Source organism: Hemitrygon akajei, chromosome 25 (genome assembly GCF_048418815.1).
Source record: "Hemitrygon akajei chromosome 25, sHemAka1.3, whole genome shotgun sequence".
Lineage (NCBI taxonomy): Eukaryota > Metazoa > Chordata > Chondrichthyes > Myliobatiformes > Dasyatidae > Hemitrygon > Hemitrygon akajei.
The window spans coordinates 60,146,742-60,163,280 of NC_133148.1; the positions used below are offsets into that span (position 1 = coordinate 60,146,742).

At 51.9% G+C, this 16,539-nt stretch overlaps 1 protein-coding gene across 3 annotated transcripts in view; it reads right to left on the bottom strand.

Annotated features, from left to right (window-relative positions):
- Positions 1-16,539, bottom strand: part of LOC140716642 (5'-3' exonuclease PLD3-like) — a 55,450-nt gene that overhangs the window by 10,128 nt on the left and 28,783 nt on the right. For all 3 annotated transcript variants that reach the window (XM_073029468.1, XM_073029466.1, XM_073029467.1), the window contains exons 6-10: positions 11,899-12,016; positions 10,344-10,471; positions 9,621-9,821; positions 9,059-9,198; positions 4,662-4,827 (exon numbers count right to left, since the gene is read on the bottom strand). In XM_073029468.1, the coding sequence (XP_072885569.1) occupies positions 4,662-4,827; positions 9,059-9,198; positions 9,621-9,821; positions 10,344-10,471; positions 11,899-12,016 (753 nt within the window). The remainder of the gene's footprint in view (positions 1-4,661; positions 4,828-9,058; positions 9,199-9,620; positions 9,822-10,343; positions 10,472-11,898; positions 12,017-16,539) is intronic.

The window sequence follows — 16,539 nt, forward strand, 5'->3', positions numbered from 1 at the left end:
CGACGGCCCAAACGATATTTGGACCGGAGATGAACGACGCCGCATCTGTTCATGCAGTTTCGTTAAAACTGCCAAGCTTCTGGACGCTGCAACCTCACCTATGGTTCCAGCAGGCAGAAGCCCAATTCCACATTCGGCAGATAACCTCGAAGTAGTAACATCACGTTACAACTACGTGGTGAGCTCCCTCGACCAGGAGACAGCGGCCCAGGTTGAGGAGTTCATACAGTCGCCCCCGGAGGACGGGAAATACACAGCATTCAAACCCCTACTCATAAGGACTTTCGGACTCTCACGGCGCGAACGAGCTGCCCGCTTACTGCACCTGGATAGTTTGGGTGACAGACCGCCATCGGCTTTGATGAACAAGATGCTGTCCCTGGCCGGAGGACACAAGCCCTGCCTCATGTTTGAGCAGGCATTCCTGGAGCAGCTGCCCGAGGACATACGCTTGCTGCTGTCCGACGTGGATTTCAGCGACCCCCGGAAGGTGGCAGCCCGGGCAGACTTGCTGTGGAACACCAAGAAGGAGAGTGGGGCGTCCGTCGCACAGATCACCAGGCCACACTCCCAGCAGCAAACTGGACCAGGCCCGGCAGCAGAGCCTGCTAACCCCAGAGGCAGGGGTGAGGAGCCCAACGAACAATGGTGCTTCTACCACCAGCGGTGGGGCACAGAAGCCCGCCGCTGTCGCCCGCCCTGCAAGTTCCCGGGAAACGCCAGGGCCAGCCGCCGCTGATGGCTACGGCGGCTGGCCATCGGGATAGCTTCCTGTATGTCTGGGACAAGCAGTCGGAACGCCGCTTTTTGGTCGACACTGGAGCCGAGATCAGCGTCTTACCTCCGACGAGTTACGACACTCGCAACAGGGCACCGGGTCCCACCTTGAGGGCCGTGAACGGCAGCACAGTAAGGACCTACGGCACCCGTACGGTGCGGCTACAGTTCAGCTCCAGCCGGTTCACGTGGGACTTCACACTGACCGCCGTAGCCCAACCGCTCCTGGGTGCGGATTTTTTGTGGGCTCACAGCCTACTGGTCAACCTGCCAAGGAAGAGACTGATCCACGCTGAGACCTTTCAAACATTCTCCCTGGGTGAAGCCCAGTTGCCGGCCCCACACCTAGACTCCGTCACCCTGTCCGACAACGACTTCACCAGAGTCCTGGCGGATTTCCCATCGGTTCTGGCACTGCAGTTCACCACATCCCGACAAAAGGACCACCCCTCCACGCCCGTGCTCGAAGGCTTGCTCCAGACAAGCTCCGACTGGCGAAGGAGGAGTTCAAGAGGATGGAGGAATTGGGGATGATCCGGCGGTCCGACAAGTCCATGGGCCTCCCCCCTGCACATGGTGCCCAAAGCATCAGGGGGTTGGAGACCATGCGGCGACTACCGCAGGCTGAATGAGGCTACAACACCGGACCGCTACCCTGTGCTGCACATTCAGGACTTTGCAGCAAACCTGCACGGCGCACGGATCTTCTCCAAGGTGGACCTCGTCCGGGGATACCATCAAATCCCGATGCATCCGGACGACGTCCCCAAAACGGCTCTCATCACCCCTTTCGGCCTTTTCGAGTTCCTCCGCATGCCGTTCGGCCTAAAGAATGCCGCACAGACGTTCCAGCGGTGAATGGACGCGGTGGGACGCGACCTGGACTTTGCTTTCATCTACTTGGACGACATCCTCATAGCCAGCAGCAGTCGTCAGGAGCATCTGTCCCACCTCCGTCAACTCTACGCCCGACTGAGTGAATACGTCCTGACAATCAACCCGGCCAAATGCCAGTTCGGGCTCGACACCATCGACTTCCTGGGCCACGGGATTACTAAAGATGGGGCAACTCCTCTGCCCGCCAAGGCAGACGCGGTCCGCCATTTCCACCGACCCAACACAAACAAAGGCCTTCAGGAATTCGTGGGTATGGTAAATTTCTACCACTGCTTCCTCCCTTCAGCTGCCCGAATCATGTGCCCCCTGTTCGCCCTGATGTCGGGTAAGGGCAAGGACATTACCTGGGACGAGGAGTCTGCTGCTGCTTTCATTAAAATGAAAGAAGCCTTGGCAAACGCCGCGATGCTAGTGCACCCCAGAACGGACGTCCCTACCGCCCTCACAGTGGACGCATCTAACACGGCAGTCGGTGGGGTGCTGGAACAGCTCATCGAGGGTCGCTGGCAACCCCTGGTGTTTTTCAGCAAACATCTACGACCACCCGAGCTCAAATACAGTGCTTTCGACCGGGAACTGTTGGCGCTATACCTGGCAATCTGGGATTTCAGGTACTTCTTAGAAGGTAGGCCCTTCACCGCGTTCATGGACCACAAACCGCTTACCTTTACGTTCACGAAGGTGTCCGATCCCTGGTCGTCCCGCCAGCAGCGCCATCTGTCCTACATCTCTGAATACACGACGGACGTCCGGCATGTCTCGGGAAAGGACAATGTCGTGGCGGACGCCCTCTCCCGCCCTAACATCCAAGCCCTGTCCCAGGGGGTAGACTATGAAGCACTGGCGGAGGTGCAACAGGCAGACGAGGAGATCCCTAGTTGCAGAACCGCAGTCTCTGGTTTGCAGCTCCAGGACCTCCCCATAGGCCCAGGTGAGAGGACCCTACTCTGTGTCGTCACCACCGGCCAACCCCGCCCCGTCGTCCCGGCAAACTGGCGGCGGCGCGTTTTCAACTCCATTCACAACTTAGCGCACCCCTCCATCAGGTCAGCCGTCCGGATGGTCTCCAGCAGGTTCGTTTGGCACGGACTCCGCAAGCAGGTCCGTGAATGGGCCAGAACGTGCATGCACTGCCAGACGGCCAAGGTGCAGCGACACACCAAGGCCCCGCCGCAGCAGTTCCACCTCACCCACCGGCGTTTCGACCACATTCATGTGGATATCGTGGGCCCCCTGCCAGTGTCGCGAGGAGCGCGGCACCTCCTGACTATTGTGGACCGGTTCACAAGATGGCCAGAGGCGGTCCCGCTCACCGACACCACCTCCGAATCTTGCGCCTGGGCACTGATTGCCACCTGGGTATCTCGCTTTGGTGTACCGGCCCACATTACCTCCGACAGAGGCGCCCAGTTCACCTCCAGCCTGTGGTCAGCTATGGCCAGCCTTTTGGGGACACAGCTGCACCACACAACTGCCTACCACCCACAGTCGAACGGCCTGGTGGAGCGTTTCCACCGTCACCTAAGGTCGGCTCTCATGGCCCGCCTGCGAGGAGCTAACTGGGCGGACGAGCTTCCCTGGGTCCTACTCGGCATCCGCACGGCACCCAAAGAGGATCTGCACGCTTCGTCGGCCGAGTTGGTGTACGGCGCACCCCTGGCCGTCCCAGGGGAGTTCATACCAGCCCCAAGGGGGCAAAAGGAAGAACCCGCAGCAGTCCTGGGCAGACTACGCGAGAGGCTCGGTAACCTGGCCCCCATACCCACGTCGTAGCATGGGCAGAACCCGACCTGCGTACCCAAAGACCTGCAAAACTGTAAGTTCGTTTTTGTACGACGGGGCGGACATCGGGCACCGCTACAGCGGCCCAACGAGGGGCCGTTTACGGTGATCAGAAACAACGGGTCCACATTCGTGCTGGACATTGGGGGGAAAGAGGAGGTTTTCACAGTGGACCGACTCAAACCGGCCCATGTGGACTTGGCGCAGCCGGTCGAGGTTCAGGCACCGCAGCGCAGAGGCCGACCTCCCAAACAGAGTCCAACCCAGACTGTGGACATTGGGGGGTGTATCGCCGGTTCTAGGGGAGGGGGGTTATGTGGCGACCCACTTCCCAGCGCACTCGAACCGGCCCACAAAGTGGCGCACGCCGACATTGAGGCCGGTCCCAAACAGGGCGCCAAGTCTGCTTCACCAGCAAGGGGAAAAGTCTGCGCGCGGGACGGGACAGTGAATACGCGCCCCCTACATCAGGAAGGCTTTAAAGCGAGGCTGCGAAGTTCGAATAAATCTCTTTTGCAACTGCAGCTCACCGACTACGTGTCGTTATTTCAGCGCTGCGTGTAGCACCCCGCCACACCACTTCATAAACGGATGGCCTAACCCCTCAGGTCAAGGCTCAGCTATACATCTACACCGAAAGGACAAGGGACACTTCTTTAATTACAACAATAGAGTCCTGACCTACTCGATCTTTCCCTATAACTCAGTCCTGGCAACATCCTTGTAAATTTTCTCTGGACAAGGAGGAAACAACAAACTTGGTCAGTTTTTAAATTTTGTGCCATGGAGCGATACGTTATGGCTACTGAATCACTGGGCTGGGAGTCGTAGCCAATCCCCTCCTTTTCCCTCGCCCTCTCCAGCACTGCCGCCCTCTTCAACTGCGAGGCACGTTCTCTGATGGCGTGGGCTAGTGAATTCAGGAAGAGTTTCTTCGCGAGGGAGTACCTCAAGAAGGCAGCATCCATCACGAAGGACCTCACCCCTTCTCATTCCTGCCATCAGGGAGGTACAGGAGCCTGAAGACCCATAATCAGTGTTAACAAACCTGAGAAAGGGATGTGTTTCAAGACTCGGATCCAACACTGTCCTGTTAAAACACAAGCTCAGGAAACAGCTTGACAAAGTCCATGTGAATAACAGAACTACAGATCTTCCCTGCCTACAGCTACTGCTTGCAGCGTGCAGGATCACGGTTCACTCACCACTTCCACTTCCAGGGGTTTCCAGCGGCTCTTCAGGGCAGCCAGGGAGTGGAGGAAAGGGAACATGGAGGGGTCCGTGTGACGCCAACAGCTGACCAGGAGACGGACGCGCAATCTCCGTTCGAACGCTGCCTTCCTCAGCCTGTTGTCGATTGCTGGCCAGAACCTGCGGGGTCACTGACATTAGTACTGGGCGTTGTCGATTGCTGGCCAGAACCTGCGGGGTCACTGACATTAGTACTGGGCGCTGTCGATTGCTGGCCAGAACCTGCGGGGTCACTGACATTAGTACTGGGCGTTGTCGATTGCTGGCCAGAACCTGCGGGGTCACTGACATTAGTACTGGGCGTTGTCGATTGCTGGCCAGAACCTGCGGGGTCACTGACATTAGTACTGGGCGCTGTCGATTGCTGGCCAGAACCTGCGGGGTCACTGACATTAGTACTGGGCGCTGTCGATTGCTGGCCAGAACCTGCGGGGTCACTGACATTAGTACTGGGTGCTGTCGATTGCTGGCCGGAACCTGCGGGGTCACTGACATTAGTACTGGGCGCTGTCGATTGCTGGCCGGAACCTGCGGGGTCACTGACATTAGTACTGGGCGTTGTCGATTGCTGGCCAGAACCTGCGGGGTCACTGACATTAGTACCGGGCGCTGTCGATTGCTGGCCAGAACCTGCGGGGTCACTGACATTAGTACCGGGCGCTGTCGATTGCTGGCCAGAACCTGCGGGGTCACTGACATTAGTACCGGGCGCTGTCGATTGCTGGCCAGAACCTGCGGGGTCACTGACATTAGTACCGGGCGCTGTCGATTGCTGGCCAGAACCTGCGGGGTCACTGACATTAGTACTGGGCGCTGTCGATTGCTGGCCAGAACCTGCGGGGTCACTGACATTAGTACTGGGCGCTGTCGATTGCTGGCCAGAACCTGCGGGGTCACTGACATTAGTACTGGGCGTTGTCGATTGCTGGCCAGAACCTGCGGGGTCACTGACATTAGTACTGGGCGTTGTCGATTGCTGGCCAGAACCTGCGGGGTCACTGACATTAGTACTGGGCGCTGTCGATTGCTGGCCAGAACCTGCGGGGTCACTGACATTAGTACTGGGCGCTGTCGATTGCTGGCCAGAACCTGCGGGGTCACTGACATTAGTACTGGGCGCTGTCGATTGCTGGCCAGAACCTGCGGGGTCACTGACATTAGTACTGGGCGCTGTCGATTGCTGGCCAGAACCTGCGGGGTCACTGACATTAGTACTGGGCGCTGTCGATTGCTGGCCAGAACCTGCGGGGTCACTGACATTAGTACTGGGCGCTGTCGATTGCTGGCCAGAACCTGCGGGGTCACTGACATTAGTACTGGGCGTTGTCGATTGCTGGCCAGAACCTGCGGGGTCACTGACATTAGTACTGGGCGTTGTCGATTGCTGGCCGGAACCTGCGGGGTCACTGACATTAGTACTGGGCGCTGTCGATTGCTGGCCGGAACCTGCGGGGTCACTGACATTAGTACTGGGCGCTGTCGATTGCTGGCCGGAACCTGCGGGGTCACTGACATTAGTACTGGGCGCGACTGATCCTCTCCCTGGGAAACTCTGGACATGAACGATCCCCACCCTCACAAACAGATGCTGCAAATCCGCTGCCTGGGAAACTCTGGACATGAACGATCCCCACCCTCACAAACAGATGCTGCAAATCCTCTCCCTGGGAAACTCTGGACATGAACGATCCCCACCCTCACAAACAGATGCTGCAAATCCTCTCCCTGGGAAACTCTGGACATGAACGATCCCCACCCTCACAAACAGATGCTGCAAATCCGCTGCCTGTCCTGCTGAGTTCCTTCGGCACTTGTACATATTGCTCCTCACCATCAATTGGAGCACGAGCACTACACTTAACTTTGTAACTGTAGGATCAAATTTACCCCGTACAATTGCAGGGTGTGACGTGCAATAAAACACACAAGATTCACAATTAGAAACATTTCTATAAAAAAGCTATTAAAAATACAATTAAGTGTTTAAACAGTGTTTACAGTGCAGTGCATTAATTGGGATAACCGATGGGGTGGGGGGAGGGGCAGGGTGTGGAGCGAACAAGAACAGTTGATCAGATTAACTGCCTGGGAGGAGACACTTTTAAGATGGTGTGAAGTTTTCGCTGTAATAGCCCAATAGCACTTTTCAGAAGGCAGATTGCTGGGTGGGTAGTGTCTGCCATGATTTTCCCTGCCTTGGACGCTAAAACTAAATTCTTCACTCTAACACTGCTTTTCCCTTGCACGACATCGATAACAGTTAGTTTTGAAATGAATGGCATGAAAGCATTTCCCACTGTATCTTGGTGCACGCAACAATAAACCAATTCCTCTTCCAGACTGACGTGACTCGTACAAGAAAGGAGAACAGATTGATGAAAGCTAGTGCCTGTTTCTCTGCAGCAGAGGAAACTCCCATAAACAGAAACATGCTAGCAGTAAGGAGGAGCACCTCCCACCTTCCCTCGTAGACAGGGTAACCTGCTGCTGTGAACAGCTCACTGGGGGTAAGAGGTAGGAGAATGGGGCAGGAGGGATGTGGGGAGGAGTCACGAGAGACTGCCGATGCTGGAATATGGAGCAACCAAATCTGCTCAAGAAACTCGGCAGGTCGAGCAGGCCTTGTGAAGGGTCGAGGACGAAGGAACAAGACCCTGTACGACTGAGAGTGGTGTAGAGTGGGCAAGTTTGGGAGAGGCAAAAGGGAGCGAGAAATGTGGAAGTGAAACAGGAGCCTGACGTGACTGGTGGACTGATGAAGAGGGAAAGGTGATGGGCAGGCTGTGCCAGGGAGGGGAGGGGAGGGGATGGAGTTTGTAGACACTGTAGGCAGGTGGGTGATAGATAGTGACAGGCAAAGAGAGAGAATGCAATGACAGATAGAGTGGAGTGTGGCAAGGATGAAGGTTGGAGATCGCTGCTGGAGGAAGATGAGCAGAAATACAGAGGCCATCAGTGAAGAAGTTGCTAATGGGATCCATTGCGGGGGATGATCGATGCAACCAGAACTAGATAGAGGTGGGGGGGGGGGGGGATTGTTGGGAAGGAAGGTGCGTGTGTGTGTACTATGAGTGCAGTGCGTGGGGTCAAAGGCAATGTGGAAGAGATCAGGCTCTCAAGGAACATTTAGGGAAAAGGTATTGTTCTGAGATCCAGTATAGATTCAATGGGTCATAAGGCCTCTTTTGATGTCTGGGCTTGTCAAACGAGGAACATTTCATGGCTTTGGGCCTGAACTCACTGGAATTAAGAATGAAGGGGATTGTCATTGTCACTGAAACCTATCAGATGTCGAAAGGTCTCAATCAAGTGAATATGCAGGAGATGTTTCCTATGGTGGGAGAGTCTAAGACCAGAGGACACAGCCTCAGAATAGAGGGGCATCCTTTTAGAATGGAGATGAAAGGAATGTCTTTAGCCAAAGGGTAACGAGTCTGTGGAATCTGTTGCCACAGGTAGTAGTGGAGGCCAAGTCATTGGATACACTTAAGGCAGAGGTTGATAGGTTATTGATTAGTCAGGGCATGAAGGGTTGTAGGGAGAAGGCAGGAGAGTGGAGCTGATAGGGAAATGGGTCAACCACAATGAAGTTGCACAGCAGACTCGATGGGCTAAATGGCCTGACGTCCTATATCTTATGGAATTCCTCTGCCAATAACTATTAAGAACTAAAACACAGCTTTATAGAACCGTAGTACTACTGGTAGTGTTCTTTTCTCTATATTTCAATTAAATACACAACTTGTTACTGTTTATCTTTTTTTTATACCTTTTTAACTATTTCCATGAAACTTTGGCTAATTGGAACAGCCACTTAAATGGGCCAAAACACGACCCAATTAACTGGAATCCACTGTTTATATTTCTATTGCAACTTACAGATTTTTAAAAAATATATATTCCACTGCTACAAAACAACAAATTCACAACATGTGAGTGATATTAAACCTGATTCTGATCAGGACACTCTTTTACCAACCAGAGGTGGAATTGCTGGAGGCCTGACTCCCAACTATAATGGAGGTGCAGAATGCAGCTCACACATAACCAATGACCCTTCATCGCCCAGACACCCACCCACCAAACCACCCACACAGAAGGTTACAGTTCTCTTTGAAAGGCTGGATAAAAACAAACATAGGTCATCACTGGCCAGTAACAGCAACTAGTGACAGCAGGTTTTAAATACAATTAGCTACACAACCGTGGGTGGGTTTTAGCTAAGCAGAGGATGCTTGGATTCCACCTCTGGGGCGGGTGACAGGGGAGCAACAGACATGAGTGGGGCACGAACGAGAGAGACACAAGGAAACGCACACAGATAGACAGACAGACGAAGAACGTCCATTACCTTCTGGGGGAAGTAAATATCGTAGCAGGGATGTAATTCATGACGGCCACATAGACAAACTTCTCTGCGTCGTCAATGATGCTGAGGATGGACGTGAGATCATCGGTCCGGTTCTTTGGGCACAGAGCAGGCGGAGAGCTCTGGAAGGGAGAAGGGTTCAAGAGATTGCAGTCACAGTCTATTTGCTCGAGTATGCACAGGGTGCAATGAAAAGCTGACTTGCAGCTGCATCCCAGGCATTGAGAATTAGAGACACGGCCAGGGAAAACCCACAGCGGCCATACAAACTCCTTACTGGGATTGAACTCTGAACTCCGACACCTTGAACTCTAACAGCATTGCTCTAATCAATAAGTTACAGAGGCCCCCCCCCCCCCCACCCCAAAAAATCTTATCAATCATTGACAATTGTTCCAAAGGGTAGAGGGGGAAGAGTGGAGGTCCACCTTGTCACAAGTGCGGGGTGGGAGAACGAAAAAGCTGCATCTTAATCACAGGGGCGTTGGGTTGTTCACCTCTCCACCCACAGGCCAGATCTGGTTTGCTCCTCCAGGGAACTCACCGAGAAGTAAACGCTAGCTGGAGTGTTGTTGAACTTCAGTTCCATGGGACTTTCTCTGTTGTAGGCCGTGGAGTAATTACTGGGCCAAGTGTGAGGGATGGTACCATTGGGCCCACCGATAATCCAGTATGCGTCAAAAATCTTCTCCAGGTCCTCGGCCAGACAGCTGCAGTTGTAGATGATGACGCCCAGCTCCTTCACCTGTTGACGGAAGAGAAAGACGAGGAGTTTGTGAACACGCAGCAGCCCCTCCCAAACAGCATCACCGCCTGTTCATGAGGGTTGGGTATGGAGAGGGAACACAGGGGGCAACATGGGCAGCAGTGGGGAGAGGGAAGTGCTCTAGGAGCATCAGTTTCACTGAGGATCTTACTCAGACAAGGCATCTAACACCCTCTGTCACCCACGGCACACCCCTCTAAAGGGCAGCAACCGTGCCCGTGTTGTGCCCTGCAAGCCTCAGCTTGGTGCTGGCATGCCTGGAGTTGTGCTCCAACCGACAGCCCTCCAGCCCGGAAACTGGGGTGGCCAGCCTGGAGGCAAATGACAGAAGTTGCCAGAGGTGGATCGGTGGGAGCGTATGCCGAAATGTGACCCGTACACCAAGCTGGGCTGCCCTGCCACAATCGCCTCTCTCTGGAGGTCCTTAAAGACTTGGAATCTCAGATCAAAGTCCCCCAGCCAGCTGACATTTCACGGTCTCTGACAAGTGCCGTCCTGTACCTGTGTCAGCGATCTCCAGTCCATGTTGGCGCTCCCAATGTACAAGTGTTTCTTATCCACAATCCAGAACTTGGTGTGCAGAACCCCCGTGGTCAGTCTGGGCATGTCCACCACCGTCACCTGGGCTCCTGCCAATGCATCAAACACACATTCACCCAACTGCACCTCCGTAGAGAAACACTGGAAACAGGAACAGGCACAGACCCCTCAGCCGTCAACCTTCCCTGGTATTCAACACAATTGTTGTTGACCCACTACATTCCCACTCTCTTCCCAATATTCTCAATGCCTTTGGTGTCCGGAACACTCAAGCAGGCCCTTCAGCCCATCCTGTCCATGATGAACCTTTCCCTTTCGACACCCAGCCCACGTGCATGCAGTAGGCCAGTCCTTTTCCTCGCCATGTTAAATTTTCTGTCTACGCTTCCTCAGGAAAGCACCCAACATAATCAAGGACTCTTCCCACCTTGCCCCTCTTCTCTTCTTGCCTCTCCCATCAGATAGAAGATACAAAAGCTTGAGAACATGTACCACCAGATCAACTGTTATAAACCTGGACATTAAAGATGAACTCCTGATCGCTCAGTCTGCCTCATGACCTCTGCACTGTGATGTCCTCCATTTTCTCCTCGTGGCCCCTCCCTTCCACATGGCCTTTGCACAGTCATGTCTCCCAGGGCAGCACATTCTCTATAACCATTTCCCCTTTCGTACCACTGCCATGTACTGATCTATGGAATAATGTCTAGATGGCAGGCAAACAGAAAGCTTTTTGCTATATCTTCATGCATCTAATAGTAATAAAACCAATGACCATCATCTAATTGCTTCTTAAACATGGACTGTCCACCTTAACAATATTCAGCGACTTGACCCCCCCCCCACCAACCGTCTACTTGTCAAAGCGTTGCAAACTCAGGCGCCCTTTCAAAATGCAACCTACTTAACCTCTCCTCATTCACAGAGTGGTGACCCACTGCCTCTACAGCAGGAGTTCCCAACCATGGCATAAAAACGGTTGGGAACTCCTGCTTTAAGACAAGCACAGGCTGTTCCTGGGTTCTGTCCCTGAGAACAGTCTGTAAACCAATTTTTCTGTAAATCAGACATGAAAAAAATCCCCCAAAATGAAGAAAAGAAGTCACAACCAAAGTAGTTTTATCTCCCCTTCCTGATGTACTATTTTGATATCGCACTGCACTGTTACCCATTTCTCTAGCTGACCATATGGTATCGCTCCACCTACACTTCCTATAATTCATTCATATCATGGACAAGCAACATTTCCAGTCAAGATCCTCCACCTGGATTGGATCTGCATTCAGCATACAGTGACGTCGATGACAGGCAGCACAGGGTCACGCACCCGGAAGGAGGAGGTCTGGTGAACTGGCCTGTCCCTTCCTGAACCACTGGCCAGGACTACTGGAGTCTCTCTACAGAGCCATTAGCCCCAACCCCCATTCTCCACCACAGGTCTGCAGTCCCCCAATCCAGCAACATTCTCCCACCTCCGACACACTCCGGTATCCCGGTCGCTCCCCAGTTTCCTCACCGCTTTGCTTCAGCAGATTAAGGTCGGCTAGAGTCTGCTCCTGGTTCGGCTTGCTGACAGCAACTCGGACTGAGAGCTTCCCAGATACTCTCTGTAGTTCCTTTAGTATGGCTTCCCCCTGAGGAGACAAGGCCACAGATCAGGAAGTTAGTGACAGGTGCAGACGGAATTCAGCACAGCATAGCACTTTCAACAAAAGGAATGAGAGGAGGTGGATGGAGCCAGTTGTGAGAGGCTGCAAGAAGAGAGATCTGGGTGGAAAATGTGTTCGCATCACGAAAGGAGACAGGACTGGTTAGCCCAAGACCCAACGGTACAGCAAGGAATTTATAGTAAACCCTACCCAGCACAACTACTGTCCCAGCAGGGCTCCACAGCACAGCGTGACGACCAAGAAGAGGTTTATTTGCCCTGATTGACCTGCCCCTGGGCCTGACCAAACTGCCCATGCAGTTGAGGGCCCTGCCCAAGCTGGGTAGACCCCCGGCATCCCTGAAAGATAAAAGGTGCTGGCTATGAGCGTGAAGGAAGGGCCGGACACTGCAGGGAATTCAATGGCTTCCCAGATCAGTTTGGCAATATTTTAATTTGGCTGAAGTTAGTCGGGTGCGACAGCTGTCAGCACAATTCTATCGTAGCTCAGGGTGTTGGGGCTCAGAGTTCAATTCCAATATGATCTGCAGGGAGCACCTGTTACGACCCCCTCCTAGTGCTTCTGTTTCCTTCCACATCCAAACTCGTTACCGGTCAGTAGGTTACGGTAATTGGTTATTGTAAATTGTCCGGGGAGTTAGGCCAGGGTTGCTGTATGGAGGGCCACGGGACAATTCCACACTGTTTCTCTATCAATCAATCAATCAGTTTAGTTGTCATTGCAGTGTGAAACGATTTATTGAAGCACTTCCAATAAAGTTGCTTTTTTCTTTGAACCAGGCAGCAAAGTCAATGACCAGCAGAACAGGGTCACAGATGTGGGAGAAGGAGCGACGAGGTCTGGTGAACTGATGGTGCGGAGAGGCCATTTCCTATAGCGGGGGGCATGTCTAGGAACGCAGGCCACAGCTTCAGGACGAAGCAGAGGAGGAGGAATTTCTTTAGCCAGAGGGTGATAAATCTGTGGAATTCATGACGACAGACAGCAGATGAGTCCATGTCATTCAGTATATTTAAAGCAGAAGTTGACATAGAACAATGTTGTGCTGACCATGCCATCTGCTCTGGAGACAACTTCCCCACCCCATCGCCCTCTACTTTTCTAAGCTCCACGTACCTATCCAAGAGACTCTTAAAAGACCCTACTGTATCCGCCTCCAACACCATTGCTGGCAGTGCATTCCATGCAATCACCAATCTGTGTGAAAAACTTCCCTCTATCACACCCCCTCCCCCCAACCTCCTTCAAACTATGCCTCCTCACGTTAGCCATTCCAGCCCTGGGAAAAAGCCTCTGACTATCCACATGATCAATGCCTCTCATCATCTTGTACACCTCTATCAGGTCACCTCTCATCCTCCGTCGCTCCAAGGAGAAAAGGCCAAGTTTACTCAGCCTGGAGGATATGTTCTTGAATAGTCAGGGAATTACAAGGAGATGGCAGGAGAATAGGGTTAAGAGGTACAATAAATCAGCCAGGAAGGAATGTTGCAGCAGACTCAATGGGCTGAATGGCCCAGTTTTGCTCCTACATCTTATGGATTAAGACCAAGTGACAATGAAGGACTAGCCACAAAGTAGCACGGTAATGTTGTGGTTAGCGTAACACTAATACAATGACACAGACTCGGGTTCAATTCTGTCGCTGTCTGTAAGGAGTTTGCACGTTCTCCCCATGAATGCGTGGGTTTCCTCCAAGTGCTCTGATTTCCTCCCACAGTCAAAAGACGTACAAGTCAGTAGATTATTTGGTCACATGGGTGTAACAAAGTGGCGCGAGCTCTCTGGGCTGGAAGTGCCTTTTACTGAGCTGAATCAATGAACTGAATGGGAACCTGTAGGAGTTGTCAACTCCCAAATTTCTACAGATGTACCGTGGAGGTCATTCCGACTGGCTGCATCACTGTCTGCTATGGACTGCACGGGATCAGAAAAGCTGCAGAAAGTTGTAAACTCAGACAAATCCATCAAGGACACTGGCCTTCCCAGCATCCAGGTCCCCGTCAAAAGGCAGCATCCACCAGGGAGGAGATTCAGGAGCCTGAAGAGCCACACTAAACATTTCAGGAACACGTCCTCCCCTCTGCCATCAGATTTCTGATGTGGATAATGAACCAGAACACTAGCTCTGAATGCTTTTTTTCTCCTTTCTTAATGCACTTTTTAATTAACTTATATATATACACACACACACACACTTATTGTAACTTAGTTTTCTTTAAGATCATATACTGCAATGGACTGTCACTGCAACATTTTACGACGTATGCCAGTGATATCAAGCCTGATTCCGATTCCAATTCCCTTGCAGCTGCTGTCATTTTCCTTCCTGGAGCAGGGATGGCAGAGTTTGGGAAATGCCGTCCGAGTATCCGGGCAAGTAACTGCAGTGTGCTTTGAAGGCACGCCACTGCTCTGTGGCGGAGGGAGCGAACGCTTACGTGGACAGACGGGAGGCCTGCTCGGAAGATTGCTGTGCCCTCGACTTTCACGCGAGGTTCTGGGGTCGTATTCATCTGGCCACCTGGAGACTGTTGCAGCACAGTCCTGTCCACGAGGGCGCGGTTCACCGCAAGTGGCCACTCACGTAATCAGGGCGGAGAAGGCGGCATTTAACACGCTGGCTTTCACCAAAGCGTCACACATTATACAGGTCACTCATGAGTTCGCGCTTGGCGTACTGTGTGCAGATTTGGACACCCTGTAATAGGACAAGCTGAAGAGGTACGGTGCATAAGAGATACGGTGCCTACAAAAAGTATTCAACACCATGGAAATTTTCACGGTCTATAACACTGAATCACAGCGGATTTAATTTGGCTTTTTTGACACTGATCAACAGAAAATACTTTGTCAAAGTGAAAACAAATTTCTACATATTGGTCTAAATTTATTACAATTATTAAACACAAAGTAATTACTAACCCCACTCAAGTCAGTAATTAGTACAAGCACCTTTGGTAGCAATTATAGCTGAGTCTGTGTGGATGGGTCTCTATCAGCTTTGCACAGCTGGACACTGAAATTTTTCCCCATTCTTCTTTACAAGACTGCAGAAGCCCTGTTATGTTGCATGGGGATTGCAAGTGGACATCCGTTTTCAAGTCCAGCCACAAATTCTCAATTGGATTGAGGTCTGGACTTTGACTTGGCCATCAGGATATTAACTCTGTTGTTTTTAACCCATTCCTGTGTAACTTTGACTTTCTGTTTGAGACCATTATCTTGCTGGAAACAAATCTTCTCGCAAGTCAAGGTTTTCTTGCAGACTGCATCGGGTTTTCCTCCAGGATCTCCCTGTATTTTGCTGCATTCATTTTGCCCTCTACCTTCACAAGCCTTCCAGGGCCTGGGGCAGTGAAGCATCCCCACAGCACGATGCAGCCACCACCGTGCTTCACAGCAGGGATGGTGTGGTATTGATGGTGTGCAGTGTTTGATTTACGCCACCGTCTGATGGCCAAAAAGCTCAATTTTGGTTTCATCAGACCATAGAACCTTCCTCCAGCTGACTTCAGAGTCTTCATATACCTTCTGACAAACTCCAGCTGAGATTTTATGTGAGTTTTTTCCAACAGTGGCTTTCTCTTTGCCACTCTCCCATGAAGCTGCGACTGGTGAAGCACCCGGGCAACAGTTGTTGTACGTGCAGTTTCTCCCATCTCAGCCACTGAAGCTTGTAACTCCTCCAGAGCTGTCGGCCTCCCTCACTAGTCCCCTTCTTGCACAGTCACTCAGTTTTTGAGGACAGCCTGCTCCAGGCTGATTTACAGCTGTGACATATTCTTTCCATTTCTTGATGACTGACTGAACTGTACTCCAAGGGATATTCAGTGACTTGGAAATTTTCCTGTATCCATCTCCTGACATGTGCTTTTCATCAACCTTTGCGTGGAGTTGCTTGGAGTGTTCTTTTGTCTTCATGGTGTAGTTTTTGCCAGGATAAACAACTCTCCAGTGATTGGACCTTCCAGATACAGGTGTATTTTTACTACAATCAATCGAAACACCTTTACTGCACACAGGTGATCTCCATTTAACTAATTATGTGACTTCGAAAACCAATTGGCTGCACCAGTGATGATTTGGTTTGTCATGTTAAGGGGGGGGGGGGGGGTGAATACTGATGCAGTTATTTTGTATTTGTAATTGATTTAGATCACTTTGTAGAGATCTGTTTTCACTTTGACATGAAAGAGTATTTTTCTGTTGATCAGTCTCAAAAAAAGCCAAATCAAATCCACTGTGATTCAATGTTGTAAAACAATAAAACTTGAAAACTCCCAATGGGGGGGGAAATACTCTTTATAGGCACTCTACATGACGATGCTATCTGGACTAGAGAGTTGGAGTTACAGAGAGTGGTTGGCCACACTATCTTATTCCCTGGAGTATAGGAGAATGAGGGATGTTTGTAAACTCATGAGGGAATGGATAAGATGGAACCACAGGGTTTTCCCTAGGGTTGGGGAGACCAAAACTAGAGC